Below are 16,726 nucleotides of genomic sequence, written 5' to 3'. Positions count from 1 at the left end.
GCTACACAGTGCCAGAGTTGCAAAAATACAGAAGAGTTTTCTCACAGTAATGTGCTATCACTCAGCTGTAGTGGTTGTGAAACAGCAACATGCACGCTCAACCCCCTCTCTACAAATTCATCTTCACCAACATGTTTGCTAGGAGACTTTGGACATGCTGGTAATTATGGGAGTGCGAACTGAAGACATTTCAAAAGTCTTCTCTTAGTTGTCAAGTCCTCATGTTCGGATGGTCCTTGTCTTCATTGAGCAGGTAGTTTGAAACCGGTCCATAACCAATGGACGTTATGGAAATATGAACTATGTGCCCCTGATACAGAGACACTAGTACATGTGCAGTGATCTTTCCTGGGAATTCAGTGGGTGTAAAAAATAAATAATAAAAACCTGGAGGCATCTGAAGCTGTGCTTTTAAAGACCTTTTTATCAAAACTGCAAAACAAGGGGTCTATTGCTTGTTCCAGGAAAACTTCTGGTGGGCACAATCCTCTGACAACAAACATATCTACGCCTCAGTCCACAATCATAATAAGAAGCGCAGTTTTACCGGATCATCATGTGAACCAAGTTATTAACGACGCACTGTATTTTACCCAAGGATTATGGTGCTTTTCCACTGCTTGACTTCTCTTTGTATCTTCAGACATATAGAGCACATTCCAGAAATGGTACGTCCAAACATAGAAGCTCTTTGGTTCCACAACTTGTGCATTCTTAAATATTATAAGGAAATACAATTGGTACCTCACGTTTCATGAATTACCACATACATTCCGGGACAGGAAGAGAAGACCCTAATTAAAAAAAAAAAACGGACATTACTTTATACTATAATTACAGATTTTTGGCTTGTTAACCCTGGATATGGTACAGAAAGAGTATCAGAGCTTTACAACTCCTACAACTGATTAATCACTTGACTAGGACAGATTTTCACCTTTCAAAGTTAAAATAAAATGAGGATTCTCACTCAATGACTGCAATAGAATAGATTGATGTAGAAATTGACACAAAATATATTAGAGCTTTGTATACAGAAATAGGAATGTCCCTTTAAATTTTCATGGGGAAACTGTGACAGAATGGGGTCAGACGATCGCAGCAAATGGTGACACATACACCAGTGGTAGTTAGAACAGCTTCATTGTCCTATTAGCAGTTCTGGCTTTCGTTGTTTGTTTCTGCAAGAGTTAAACTACTCAGTGGGACACCTGGAGTTCTTGGTCTTATTGTATTGGAGTTGGTTACTCTGGACAGGTTTAAGAACCCCCCTCCTTGCTCCTATCTTTGCCAATGATCGCCTACCACTTCCTGGTTTGGAGTTGAAGGAGAGTTCAGAGTTCGCAGCACGCAGGATGGAGTAGTTTTCAGGAGATTTCTGTGTGGATTTGGAATGTGCGAGTTCCTCCTTATCCTCGCCTTTAGTTTGTCACACCTACTCCTCCCTTAATTCCCACTTGGTCATTTTGCAAGTGTATTTGTAGGATTGTGGTTTTCCTTTATTCCTGTCTGTTTTCCCCTGTATGTCTGGTTTGTGTTATTCCATACACTTCTGTCCCTTCCTCCCTGGGTGGGGGAGGGAACAGATAGGCGTTCATATACGAGTATAGCGGTGTACAAGACCCTGGCATACCCACCATCAAGGGTAATCTGGGAGACACAAATAGCCTAGGGTTCCCCTAGCTTGAGGGACAGTCTAGGACCCCATTGTCCCTGAAAATCCTTCTGCAATAATTGTGACAAATTCACAAGTAGCGTAACATTATAAATTAGTATAGGAGAAAAGTCAATATCTGACCAAGAAACTGTACACACATAAGACAAAGAACTTGAGTAACCAGTAACTTGAGTACACTTCATGCTCTCACCTAATGATGAGCATCAGTTTCTCGGTTCTGTTTCATTGCTCTATAAGACTCCACAGTGACATGAAGTGAATCCAACAGCCATTGCCTTTCAGTCTCTGACACCTCCCATTGCAGAGTCATCTCCTGAAATATTGAGCTATAGGACACCTGGTAATAGAGGACAGGTTATACAGTGACCGAAGCGCATTCAGACCTATATTACTGTGCTCAGACAAACACCCACCGTACTGAAGTGCAATCTGTTAAACAGACGAATACTTGTTACGTTCTCTTCTCCAATTTTTGCTTGAAACGTAGAAATTCCCAGTGTTGTGGCACCTATAACAGAGATGTGACTTGAGCTCAATAAGTCCAGCTTGTGGTTGTGGTAACATAGTAAAAACTGCAGTACTCACCATAATACAACATAAGACGGACAGACTCTTCACCAAACCCTCTGCGACGAAATTTGGGCTCTAGAATACCAGGAAAAATAAATTAGGGATGGGACCAGACTTGGTGAAATTATGAGTACAGGCATTAGCACCTGCATTAGAATGTGACTCAACATGGGAGATGGAATACAATCCATCCATTGCTTTATTTAGTAATTCCCTCGTTATACCTCCTGATCAGGAAACGTTTTTTGTTTGTGATAACCCTATCCCAGGAGTTCCCTGTACTCAAAGGAAATCAGAACTCTAATGATAATAAGCGGAAGTCAGGATTTAATTGTTTTCTCTAATGAAATGCAGGGCAGCTTTCCATACATTAGCCAATCTGCACTGACTTGCTTGGGGTCCTACTGCAGTTTACAGTGGCCATGGCACTGTGGTGCAGAAAACACAGTCAAGGGGAAGCAGCGTTACACAACAGCCTCGTCATTCTCAATTTATTGGTAGGGATCCCAGAGGTCGAATGGAGAACACGCTAGGAATTGTTGTCACTGGGCTTCAAAATAGAAAAGTGTAACATTCTCCCCAGTGACTTCTAGAACTGATAATTGTGCAATTAGTTTTTTTTCTTTCCACTTTATCCATGTACACAGAAGATCCATTCACCAGTTCTCCATTCAGATGCACACGAACATGTTTGATCCTGTAGGATCTTGAAATAGATAAATGTGGACAGACTCCAGTGATGATGTGTCCTATTTGGCGTCCTATTAGCACATTGTAAAACTATTCTTCAAGAGATAGATGGGTGAAGCAGAAGTGTCTAGCAGTGACATTTATTAAGGTTGGTGCCTGTGCATGGTCAGGTGAAGGAAAAGCCAATTAGGAAGGATTCATAGAGACAACACATGATAAGAGTGTGAACTGATGTGGTGTGTGTTTTGTATGATAAATGACAAGTCCACAGCTGAACAAATGAAACTCTAGACAGGGCCAGGATCTATCACTATAAATAAAATAAAGTCAGTTCCTTATAAAATCCACTTCAGTGGCTCACAGTTATGATCCTCAAACTGATCCTCTTCATGCAAGTTGATGTAGTCTAAGAGCAGAGGTGTCCAAAATTCATTTTCTTTCAGCACGTTTTTTTTTTGTTTTGTTTTGTTATCCTTATGACAATGGAAGCAGGTGTGGGAATGCAGTGATGCAGGGGTTGCAGAACAAGGCTGTATAACAATATTATTTAATTTGTTAACAAAAGGGATGGCAATGGTCTCCTCGCAGGGAGTTAATAAACAATGAGCGGTGAACAATAAACAAGGGGGTTAAAGAGTTAACTCGACAGTCTGATAGCTAAATGGCACTTATCGTAGTCGTCTCTGGTCCTTATCCACATACAGTCTGATGGGAGTTGGAGTACCAGCATCGGCCGGCGTGATGTCCTCAGAAGAATTCCAACACAGCACGGTCCAGCTTCTGGCAGCAACAGACAGTCACCGGTTCTGCCCGCTAAGCCCCTAGTCCATAAATCTGTGCACCCAAAGCGCTGCAGAAGTCTTTGTACAACGCTGGATACAGCCTCGAAAGTTCATGACGCAGGTACCTGCAGCCCGGTCTTCCTCCTTACAACAACTCTGAATACCTGCTGGCTGGCTCCTACACTGCTATATCTTATAACTGATCAGACTGCAGAAAGTGAAAGTCCCATAGTGGGACTAAGGCCATGTGCACACGTTCAGGATTTTTCGCGGTTTTTTCGCGTTTTTTCGCTATAAAAACGCGAAAAAAACGCTTACATATGCCTCCTATTATTTAGAGGGTATTCCGCATTTTTTGTGCATGTTCATTAAAAAATGCGGATTGCGGGGATTCCGCACACCTAGGAGTCCATTGATCTGCTTACTTCCCGCACGGGGCTGTGCACACCATGCGGGAAGTAAGCAGATTATGTGCGGTTGGTACCCAGGGTGGAGGAGAGGAGACTCCTCCACGGACTGGGCACCATATAATTGGTAAAAAAAAAAAAAAGAATTAAAATAAAAAATAGTCCTATACTCACCCTCTGATGGCCGCCGAAGTGTTCCCGCCTCTCCAGTGCATGCAACCAATCACAAGCCGCGACGTCATCACAGGTCCTGAACCACACCGGCATCTATAGGAACGGACGCTGCTGAGGAGATCGTCTGGGTGAGTATAACCATTTTTTTTATTATTTTTAAACATTCTATCTTTTACTATAGATGCTGCATAAGCAGCATTTATAGTAACAAGTTGGTCACACTTGTCAAACAGTATGTTTGACAAGTGTGACCAACTTGTCAGTCAGTTTTCCAAGCGATGCTACAGAACTTTTGCATTCTGCAAGCTAATTACGCTTGCAGAATGCTAAAAAAAACGCGAAAAAAACGGAAAAAAAAATGCAGACGTGTGCACATACCCTTAGGGCTTGTTTCCACTTGCGAGAAACACGTCCGTGTCTCGCATGTGAAAACCAAGCTCTGGTGCTGGCACTCCAGAGCGGAGCGTGCGGCCGCATAGCAACACATGGAGCTGCACGCTCCGCTCCAAAGTGCCGGCGCCAGAGCTTGGTTTTCACATGCGAGACACGGACGTGTTTCTCGCAAGTGGAAACAAGCCCTAAGTGTACGTGTGTACGTGTGTGTGTGTGTGTGTGTGTACGTGTGTGTGTGTACGTGTGTGTGTGTGTGTGTGTGTGTGTGTGTGTGTGTGTGTGTGTGTGTGTGTGTGTGTGTGTGTGTTATAGATTATATATTTATTACACACTTTTTCTATATAAAAAAAAATAAAATACTCCAGAGACACAACCCACAGGAGTTAAACCAAAGATCCCTAAAAACATTCACCCACTCTTAGTTGTAGCCTTACGTGGCTTATTTGGCGAATGGCTTAAACTAAGCATCCCATCGATGGGGATGCTAATAGCCCAGATGAAACACTTACTGGGAATTGAATGAATAGAACCGGAAAGGAGTGAAGGAAAATCAGCAGGGAAAGTATTTCCGCTGTGGAAAACGTTCATTGGTTTTCATTATAGCGCTCATGAAATATCGAGAATGATTAGTCCCTTCTGCCACACAGAATGGTACTGTCTGGAGGATCCGAGCGGGACGTTGGGGGTCTTGGGAACTATTCCAGATGTATAATGTCGATTAAAGATACAACATATATTACCATAGAACGACACTCTTGACTATGCAAAATACAGCAAAAGAAATTCTCTTCCTTCCCCTATTACCCTATGTATTCAGCCTGTCTTTTCTTTCTCATACTGTTTCCCCAAAATTAGTGTTACATGGCATTGACGGAGATCTATTTATGTATCGATATACTATTTTAAAAGTTATGCGGACCTGTTGTCTGACAAGTAAGATTTGTATATGAACTTTTGACAATTTACAGTGTCATTGCTGATGTTATATCCTATCCTATGTTATCCTATCCAATGTTATGTTAAAAAAAAAAAATCAATAAAAATTATGTTTAAAGAAAAAATAGAAAGAAATTTGATTGAGATAGATATCTATCTATATCACAAAATAATAATTTTTATATATATTTTGTACTAATAAAAAAAGAAAACAAAACAATAAAACTACACATATTTGGTATTCCAGCGTCCAAAACAACTCGACCTATAAACCTATCCCACTGGTTAACACCTTTAGTAAACACTAGAAAAAAACAAACAAACAAACAAAAAAAAGCACGAGGCCGAAAACTATGCTTTATCATCATACAACCGAACAAAAAGTGGAATAAAACGCGATCAAAAAGTCGACTGTACGTAAAAATGGTATTGCTGAAAAAGTCATCTTGTCCCACAAAAACCATGACGCCATACAGCTCCATAAGCCGAAAAATAAAAAAAGTTTAAAAAAAGTTAGTCAAATATTGTATGTAGGGGTGCACTCTAGCTGTTAAAAGATAAGAATCAGGAGTGTGCAGAGCCAAGTCCAATAATTTATATATGGAACAAAACAGAGAAAATAATGGACTATAAGTAGGCCCGCACAACTAAATATGGTAGAAAAGTACAATATCGTTTATTTAAACACCACAACAAAACAGGTTAAAAGCATTTAAAATACAACACCGTATACAAAAAACACCCCAAAACAATAATAATAGAAATAAATTCGTATGGCCATATAGCTTATAAGCACAATAAAGAAAGTGCATAGGCATGTATCCTCGAAAGCTAGCACAGCTAGAAACACACGGCTCCTAAAGCTATAATATTCTATAGTGGCTACACCGTATAAAGCACGAGCCACCTAATGGAGCCCTAGCAAGAGATAATAATAAAGTGTATAGCTTATTGAGATCTAGGCTGCACGCATGAATATAAGCCTTCAGCTAAATAAGTGGGCAGCTGTGCCAGAACCCATACCTAATCCGGCCAAACGATCCTAAGATAAAGTCCGTGCCAAAATATCCGGCATCAGGACAAAGAATGGAGTGGGTAAAAAGAATCCCACGCGTATCGCCGCCGCAGCGGCTTCATCAGGGAAAGTGATAGAAGTGGTGGTTAATCCACATATATATACGCTAACAATTACCGTCCGGTGTGCAGACAGCTGGGCCGCTCGGAAGCAGGTGACGGAAGTACAGGGGCGTGCATCAGTTCAGTGAAGTGAAAAGCATACCGGAAGTATCAGTAATCTCCATGGAGATCGGTGGCGGCTGCGCAAAACCGACTCACCAATGAGTCACATTGCGCAAGCGCCTGGGAACAAGAACGAGAGTGCGCACAGAATAAGATAGAAGGCGGACAAGGGGAACAAAGAGAAGATTAAAGGCACAGCTTGAGATCAAGCATATATTTTGGTACAATAGCCAATATGATGAATAAGGCACCTAAAGGTTTTTATTGTTTTGGGGTGTTTTTTGTATACGGTGTTGTATTTTAAATGCTTTTAACCTGTTTTGTTGTGGTGTTTAAATAAACGATATTGTACTTTTCTACCATATTTAGTTGTGCGGGCCTACTTATAGTCCATTCTTTTCTCTGTTTTGTTCCAAAAAAAAGTTAGTGACAAAAAAATAAAAAAATTTTCAATATTGATTTTATTGTGTAAAAGCGCCAAAATATAAAAAAGAAAAGAAAATATATAACTGTGGTTATCGCTGCAATATTACTGACCCAAAGAGTAAACCTGCCTTATCAATTTTACCATACATAGAACGTCAATATTAAAAAAAAAAAAAAAAATTACTGAATTAGTTTTTTTTTGTTTATTCTGCATACCAAATATTAGAATAGAAAGCAATAAAAAGAGCAAGAAAATGGTACCAATAAAAAAGTCGACTCGTCCCGCAAGAAACAAGCTGTCACATGACTGTCAGCAGAAAAACAGTAAAACTATAGCTCTCAAAATACAGCTATGTGTTTTTGCAATAAAAAGTGTTTAGTGTGTGACAGCAGTCGAACAGAAAATAGCAAACATAAATCTGGTATCGCTGTAGTTGCACTGAACCGAAGAATAAAGTCATCGTTTCACTTATACCGCATGAGGAATGGCGTAAAAAAATAAATAAAACCAATTCTTCACATGCTGTTGATTTTTTAATTCTGCCTCCCAAAGATCGCAGTAAGGCTCGGCACACATTTATCCTGCGCTCTGTGCTGAGTGCTTACACCGGGGTTTCCATGTACATCTCTGAAGTACGTGATTCAGACTGAACAACTGGCAGAAGATTCTCCATAATGAGGCATAAAAGAGCCATCGGACATAGTTTTGTGCACCTTGAAAAAAAAAAAAAAAAAAAAAAGGACACTGCTGAAAAGAGGCCATAAAGACCCCAGAGTAACTCTGCTGCCGCATTATAGTGAATGGATCCCTTGGGGGTTTCATCTGAATTACATCACTTTGAGATTTAAAGGGAAACCCCGATGCAAGTGCTCAGCATAGAGTGCCGGATAAATGTGATCCAAAATGTTATGCAAAATGGTCCCAATAATAATAATAAAAACCTTCATTTAAAACCGGTGTTTACGTACCGGTAATAGGATTTTACGGAGCCACGACAGCACCCCTACGAGAGAGGGGATCCGCCCACCTTCCGGACAGGAACCTACAGGATTTAAAGGGGCGGTCCCCCTCATCACTCCAGTTTGTGTTTCAGAGTATAAGGGACACCGCCATTGAGTTAGTACATAAACACATATACTTAAACATTACTAAATACCATCACCTTCTAAAGAGTGATTTTTTAAAAGGCACACTTTTCCCAAAGGGTGCAGAAACCAGTGATCAACTACGGGGGGGAATGTGCGGGTGCTGTCGTGGCTCCGTAAAATCCTATTACCGGTACGTAAACACCGGTTTTCCTATCGCCACGACAGCACCCCTACGAGAGATTTTCAAAGATCAATCACCTGGGAGGGACTACAGCACTAAGTACTGAACGGCCAAAACTAAATTGGCCTCTGATGATAGGTCAAGACGGTAATGTCTATAAAAGGTGGAAGGAGATGACCACGTTGCCGCCTTACATATTACGTCTATGGAGACGTCCACTCTTTCCGCCCAGGATGAGGCCATGGCTCGAGTGGAGTGGGTCCTGATGCCATCTGGTGGTGTCTGGCCTCTAGCCGTATAAGCAAGATATATGGCATCTCTTATCCATCTGGCGATAGACGTCTTAGTTACAGTCGCCCCCTTCCTTGGATTCTGAAAGGAAACAAACAGAGCCCTACTCTGCCTCCATGGTTCTGTTTTGTGTAGGTATTCTAATAAAGCTCTTCTAACATCCAACATGTGATATTTCTGCTCATCCGCTGAATTCGGATTGTCACAGAAAGATGGTAAAACTATTTCTTGACTTCTATGAAATTTAGAAGCTACTGTAGACGTCTTAGTTACAGTCGCCCCCTTCCTTGGATTCTGAAAGGAAACAAACAGAGCCCTACTCTGCCTCCATGGTTCTGTTTTGTGTAGGTATTCTAATAAAGCTCTTCTAACATCCAACATGTGATATTTCTGCTCATCCGCTGAATTCGGATTGTCACAGAAAGATGGTAAAACTATTTCTTGACTTCTATGAAATTTAGAAGCTACTTTGGTAGGTATGCGGGGTCCGGTTTTAATACTACTCTATCTTGAAAGACCATTAAATAAGGAGGATCAATTGACAATGCTTGTAAATCACTCACTCTCCTAGCAGAGGTTAGGGCTACCAGGAAGGCTGTTTTTAAAGTTAAATTTTTTATGGAGACAGAATCTAATGGCTCAAAGGGGGGTTCTGTTAAGGCGTCTAAAACCAAATTTAAATCCCATGGGGGTAATCTAGGAATATACACTGGGTTACTGCGTTCAGTGGCCCTAATAAATCGGGAAACCCATCTATTTCCCGCCACATCGTTGTTATATAACGCCCCTAAAGCTGAAATTTGGACTCTAAGGGTATTTACTGCCAAGCCCAATTCTCGGCCCTTCTGTAAAAACTCCAGAATAGCCGGAATTGGAACCTTGCCTGAAAAGGGTTTTTGGTAGAAGGCAAGGAACTTTTTCCAAGTCTTAGCATAGATCTTGGTAGTAATCTCTTTCCGACTATTTAAAAGGGTAGCTATCAGAGCCTCTGAAAACCCTCTTCTCCTCAATAACTCGCTCTCAAATTCCACGCCGTCAGATGCAGGGATTTCACATTGGGGTAACGGAATGGACCCTGCGAAAGAAGCTCCGGACTGACTGGCAATACCCAGGGATCGGTCACAGACATTGTCCTGAGTAACGAGAACCATGCCCTCCTGGGCCAAAAGGGGGCAATCAGGATCACTCTCGCCCTCTCCTCCCTGATCTTCCTGAGTACTATAGGGATCAGACACATTGGGGGGAACGCATAAGCCAGAGGGAAATCCCAGTGTATTTGAAGGGAGTCTATTATACAGGGCTTGTCCGCCACCCGAAGAGAAGCAAACCTGTTGGTCTGTCTGTTCTTTCTCGTTGCAAATAGGTCTATAACGGGCAATCCCCATAGGTCTACTATCCGTTTGAACACCCGTCAACTTAGAACCCATTCTCCCTGATGCAGAGAATGACGGCTGAGGTAATCTGCCTCTTTGTTGAGCTCTCCTTGAATGCGAACGGCTGACAGAGAGCGAAAGTGGGTTTCGGCTATGTCTGTGGTGGTGTTCATTAGAGATCTTGACCTTGTACCTCCTTGATGGTTGAGATACGCTACTACTGTTGTGTTGTCTGATTGGACTCTTACATGTGAATCCTGCAGAGATGGTAGTAACCTGAGAAGGGCCTTTTTTACTGCCGTCAGCTCTTTCCAATTCGAGGACTCTTGGGCCTCTAAGAGAGACCATTGCCCTTGAGTCTAAACATCTCCTATATGAGCTCCCCATCCTATTGGACTGGCATCGGTTGTAACCACGTTGTCTGGAACTATACTCCAGCGCACTCCTTTTCCTAAATGTCGCTTGTTTAACCACCATCTCAGACTGTGTAGAGTGGCGGCGGACAGCCTGAGTCTTCCGCTTAATTGCCCTTGAAGACTGCTCTCTGCATTCAAGACCTGGGCCTGCAACACCCGAGTGTGGAATTGAGCCCACTGAACGGCTGGTATGCAAGACGTTAGGGATCCCAGAAGGGACATAGCGTCTCTCAAAGTCAGATCTGTTTTTTTTGTTACCGTACTGACTTTGTGCACAATCCTCTGCTTTTTCTCTTCCGGAAGGAAACATAGTTGCTCTTCCGAATTTAGCAGAATACCTAGGAAAGTCTGAGTCGTTGATGGTTCCAATCTTGATTTTTCCATATTGACTATCCAACCCAAGTCCTGTAAGGAAGATATTACATGATTTAGGCGACCACCACACTGGAAAAACGAATTTCCCTCTACCAGGAAGTCATCCAAGTAGGGTACAATTAACGTATCATGTTCTCTGACATAGGCCATTACTTCCGCCATGACCTTAGTAAACACCCTCGGTGCCATAGATAGACCAAACGGCATTGCAGTAAACTGAAAGTGTCTGACCTGGTCGTTTAAGCGCACCGCCATTCTGAGGAATTGTTGATGATCCTGGTGAATGGGCAGATGGTAATACGCATCTTTTAAATCCAGGACTGTCATATAACATCTGGGAAAAAGAAGTTTAGTTGCCGTTTTAATAGATTCCATTTTAAAGGCATGATATTGTAGATGTTTGTTCAATCTCCGTAAATTTATGATGGTTCGAAAGGATCCATCTGGTTTGGAGATTAAAAATAAAGGGGAATAGAACCCTTTCCCCTGCTGATGTTTAGGAACCTCCACTATAACTTTCTTCCGTATTAACTTTTGGACCTCTTTCTCAAGGGCCTTTTGTTGGTGTAAGGAATCGGGGGCAGTCAAGATATAAAAATCAGAAGGTTTTTCCCGGAACTCTAATTTTAACCCTGAATTAATTATACCTAAAACCCAATTGCTTGCAGTTATTTTAGCCCACTGAGCATAGAAATATTTTAACCTGCCCCCTACTGGAAGATTTTTATTAGCGATAATTTCTTCTTCTTCTTGAGGAAGATGATGAGGCATTAAAGTCCGAACCTTTGTTTTTTGGGTCTGTTGGTTCCCAGTCTCGGTTGTGGTAAGGTCTTCGGTATTGGAAGCGTCTTCTGAAGGTATTCCTAAAGGTAGGATTGAAAGTTTTAGGAAAACCTTTCTTCCTATCCTCAGCCTTAGCTAGGATGTCATCCAATACCGGGCCAAACAGGTACTCACTCCTACACGGTATTGTACACAGTTTAGCTCTTGCCTGGGCATCCCCTTTCCAGGTCTTAAGCCATAGGGTTCGGCGAGCAGCATTTGAGAGACCTGCCGATCTCGCTGCTAATTTTAAGGAATCCACCGATGCATCCGCTAAATATGCCACACCATCCCGTATTTGCGAAAGGGAGTTCAGCATCTTGTCTCTGGGCACCTTGGATTTCAGCTGTTCCTCCAGCTGGGATATCCACACCATAACGGATCTAGCCGTACATGTGCTAGAGATGGCAGGTTTGAACGCCCCCGCAGATGACTCCCATACTTTTTTCAAAAACATGTCCACCTTCCTATCCGACGGATCTTTTAGAAAACCCACATCCTCCAGCGGCAAAGTACCGGCTTTAGACGTAGAAGCCACCGCTGCGTCCACTTTCGGGACTTTCATCCATTCTGCCAGATCATTGTCTTCAAAGGGATACCTCCTTTTGGCTGATGACGGCAGGAAACCCTTATCCTGCTTATCCCATTCCCGTTTTATAAGGGTCTTAACTGTATCCATAACCGGGAATGCTTTACGACTCCTCTGGCACAAGCCCGCAAACATTATGTCCTGTGCGGACCTTGGTTCCTTGCTCTCTGTAACACCCATGGTAGCTCGGACTCCTTTAACTAACGTGTCCATGTTATCCACCGAGAAACAAGGCCTTCCCTCTTCATTTGAGGAGGATGGAGATGAGGAGCGGGAACATTCACCTTCTTGCAGGGACAGACTAGATCCTGGAGATATGTCCCTGCCCGACCTTCCCTGGCGGCTGCTTTTAAGGGAATAGCTTATTTCCTCCCTGATGACCGCTCTAAGGTCTGATGACCGGAGGGGAGCTTCCTCTTCTAAGGTCTGACATATGCAAGCCTGACAAAGCCTTTTGGTATAACTGTCAGGCATTGGAGTCGTGCATAGAGCACATTGCTTGTGCTTAGATTTAGTTGTTTTTTTCCCCTAAAACAAAGCACAAATAACAGACCATATCAGCACCAGGAGTTTTGTTAACACTCACCATAAGGCTGACTTTGTGAATACCGATTCTGAAGGAGTGGGATTCAATTGTGACGCTGGGGCGCTCGCACGTTGCCCCCGTACCACGCTGCTGCTGCTTCTCCTTGACCGGCCGCTACCGTTTTTACTGCGCTGCTCCGTTCCCTCTCCATGAGGGTGCTCGGCGTCCCCGACTGAGGACATAGCTGCACGCATCATTCCAAAGGCGGCGCTCTTTTACAACGCTGCAGCGCTCCTCCCCCGACTTACCCCGGAAGTGTAAGAACTACTTCCGGGTTCACCAGCGCCGGTGTGCACCGCGCTCAACTGCGGACCAGGACGGCACTGCCCGACTCCTGGGACGCGATCCACTTGGCCAGACGAGGGGGGGTCTGCAAGCAGAACACCCCCGACGCTGCTTCCGAGCCCCCGATTCTGCCGTTCCTAAAGACACCGCGCAGAGGCATGGAGGCCCGGGTAAGACTGCCTGCAGGCTCCCGCCGTCCGGACAGGAACCCAAACTGGAGTGATGAGGGGGACCGCCCCTTTAAATCCTGTAGGTTCCTGTGCGGAAGGTGGGCGGATCCCCTCTCTCGTAGGGGTGCTGTCGTGGCGATAGGAAAAACTGCATTTTGTGTTTACCTGTGTTATCTTTGTCTGGGTGGGTTGGTAGAAACGGCTGTCAGCCTTATAATCTTTTGACCAATAGCTAACGTGTAATGGGGCCTTAAAGGGAATCTTGTCACCAGGTTTTTACTACCTTATCTGAGAGCAGTATAATGTAAGGACCCTGATTCCAGTGATGTATCACTTATTTTACTGGACACTCCAGTTGGGATTAAGGGTACCGTCTCACAGTGGCACTTTGGTCGCTACGACGGCACGATCCGTGACGTTCCAGCGATATACATACGATCTCGCTGTGTCTGACACGCTACTGCGATCAGGGACCCCGCTGAGAATCGTTCGTCGTAGCAGATCGTTTGAAACTTTTTCGTCGCTGGATCTCCCGCTGTCATCGCTGGATCGGTGTGTGTGACACCGATCCAGCGATGTGTTCGCTTGTAACCAGGGTAAACATCGGGTTACTAAGCGCAGGGCCGCGCTTAGTAACCCGATGTTTACCCTGGTTACCATTGTAAATGTAAAAAAAAACAAAAAAAAAAAAAAAAAAACAAAAAAAAAACACAGTACATACTCACCTTCTGATGTCTGTCACGTCCCTCGCCGTCTGCTTCCCGCACTGACTGTGAGCGCCGGCCGTAAAGTAAAAGCAGAGCACAGCGGTGACGTCACCGCTGTGCTGTGCTTTACGGCCGGCACTGACACAGTCAGTGGGGGAAGCAGACGGCGGGGGACGTGACGGACATCAGAAGGTGAGTATGTACTGTTTTTTTTATTTACATTTACAATGGTAACCAGGGTAAACATCGGGTTACTAAGCGCGGCCCTGCGCTTAGTAACCCGATGTTTACCCTGGTTACCCGGGGACTTCGGCATCGTTGGTCGCTGGAGAGCTGTCTGTGTGACAGATCTCCAGCGACCACACAACGACTTACCAACGATCACGGCCAGGTCGTATCGCTGGTCGTGATCGTTGGTAAATCGTTTAGTGTAACGGTACCCTAAGAACTGCTGCAGATCTAGCAGTTCTCTGATTGCTGAGCTCTGTGTAACCCCACCCAAGCCACTGATTGGCAGCTTTCCACGCACTCTGTAAATAGGCAGAAAGATGCCAATCAGTGGTGGGGACGTGGATGCCTACCTGGCAGCAGGTTTACTAGTCCTCTACCGATAATCTGCTGCTCATAAGACTGTGATTTTATCAAAACTATAGCAAGCAGCCCAGTAAGTGACACATTGCTGAAATTAGTATCTCTGGCTCTACATTATAATCCTCTCAGGTTAGATAGCAAAAACCTGGTTGACAGATTCCCTTTTAGAAATACAACTGTAATTGTGAGGGGAAAAAAAGCCCAGAAGAGTGTTCCATCCTATTATAGCCTTATGTATTTTGGCAAGAAACATTTTTTAGGCATCTGCCTGTAATTAGTCTGTAAGCTTGCCCAAGTTTGAAGTACTATCTATGCAGACAAAGAATACGTGCAAGTGGTTTTTACAACAGTTTCTTTATAAACGTAAATCAGCGCTTGGCATTGGTGATCTGAGGTTTTTGCACTGCTGCCACAAAATCGCAATGTTGCCTCTAGTGGCAGTTTAGTCCTCTCACCATTGGGTTCTACAACCCCTGGCAAAAATTATGTAATCACCGGCCTTGGAGGATGTTCACTCAGTTGTTCAATTTTGTGGAAAAAAAGCAGATCACAGACATGGCACAAAACTAAAGTAATTTCAAATGGCAACTTTCCGGCTTTAAGAAACACTAAAAGAAATCAAGAACAAAAAAATATAGTTGTCAGTAATGGTTACTTTTTTTAACCAAGCATAGGGGAAAATTATAGAATCACTAAATTCTGAGGAAAAAATTATGGAATCACCCTGTAAATTTTCATACCCAAAACTAACACCTGCATCACATTAGATCTGCTTGTTAGTCTGCATCTAAAAAGGAGTGATCACACCTTGGAGAGCTGTTGCACCAAGTGCACTGACATGAATCATGGCTCCAACACGAGAGATGTCAATTGAAGAAAGGAGAGGATTATCAAACTCTTACAAGAGGGTAAATCATCACGCAATGTTGCAAAAGATGTTGGTTGTTCACAGTCAGCGGTGTCTAAAATCTGGACCAAATACAAACAACATGGGAAGGTTGTTAAAGGCAAACATACTGGTAGACCAAGGAAGACATCAAAGCGTCAAGACCGGAAACTTAAAGCAATATGTCTCCAAAACAGGAAAATGCACAACAAAACAAATGAGGAACGAATGGGTGGAAACTGGAGTCAATGTCTGTGACGAAACTGTAAGAAAACGCCTAAAGAAAATGGGATTTACATACAGACAAGCTAATCGAAAGCCATCATTAACACCTAAACAGAAAAAAACAAGGTTACGATGGGCTAAGGAAAAGCAATCGTGGACTGTGGATGACTGGATGAAAGTCATATTCAGTGATGAATCACGAATCTGCATTGGGCAAGGTGATGATGCTGGAACTTTTGTTTGGTGCCGTTCCAATGAGATTTATAAAGATGACTGCCTGAAAAGAACATGCAAATTTCCACAGTCATTGATATGGACTGCATGTCAGGTAAAGGCACTGGGGAGATGGCTGTCATTACATCTTCAATAAATGAACAAGTTTATGTTGATATTTTGGACAATTTTCTTATCCCATCAAGGATGTTTGGGATGATTAAATCATTTCTCAAGATGATAATTGAGTGATTCCATAATTTTTCCCCTATGCTTGGTTAAAAAAAGTAACCATTACTGACTACCACATTTTTTGTTATTGATTTCTTTTAGTGTTTCTTAAAGGAAAGGTGCCGCATTTTATTTTTTGTATTAAAAATGATTGTTTATATAAACAATTATTTTTAATACAAATTTACATTTTTTAACTTTAACATTTTTTTTATTATTAATTTTTTTTTCAGCCACTGGGCGCCGCCATTTTGCTTTGCAGGAGTGTAAGTGTAGATGCACGGCACTTTCACTCTGCATTTACGGCAGCCCAGGGCATAGAGATCTGCAGTCGGGAGCCGACTCTATACCTACCATTATAAGCTGCTTTCTGCTGTGTCTGGCCATGCCCCCTGAGCCGT

General features: G+C 43.0%; 1 protein-coding gene across 2 annotated transcripts in view; it reads right to left on the bottom strand.

The window, feature by feature from the left end:
- Positions 1-406: 406 nt before the first annotated feature.
- NAT9 (N-acetyltransferase 9) overlaps positions 407-16,726 on the bottom strand; it is a 38,246-nt gene continuing 21,926 nt past the window's right edge. For both annotated transcript variants that reach the window (XM_077251499.1, XM_077251500.1), the window contains 4 exons: positions 2,264-2,323; positions 2,092-2,186; positions 1,869-2,015; positions 407-794 (listed from right to left, as the gene is read on the bottom strand). In XM_077251499.1, coding sequence (XP_077107614.1) covers positions 1,869-2,015; positions 2,092-2,186; positions 2,264-2,323 — 302 coding nt within the window. In that variant the 3' untranslated portion in view covers positions 407-794. The remainder of the gene's footprint in view (positions 795-1,868; positions 2,016-2,091; positions 2,187-2,263; positions 2,324-16,726) is intronic.

This window comes from Ranitomeya variabilis, chromosome 4, assembly GCF_051348905.1.
Source record: "Ranitomeya variabilis isolate aRanVar5 chromosome 4, aRanVar5.hap1, whole genome shotgun sequence".
Classification (NCBI taxonomy): Eukaryota; Metazoa; Chordata; class Amphibia; order Anura; family Dendrobatidae; genus Ranitomeya; species Ranitomeya variabilis.
This window is presented reverse-complemented; position numbering and strand designations above follow the sequence as displayed.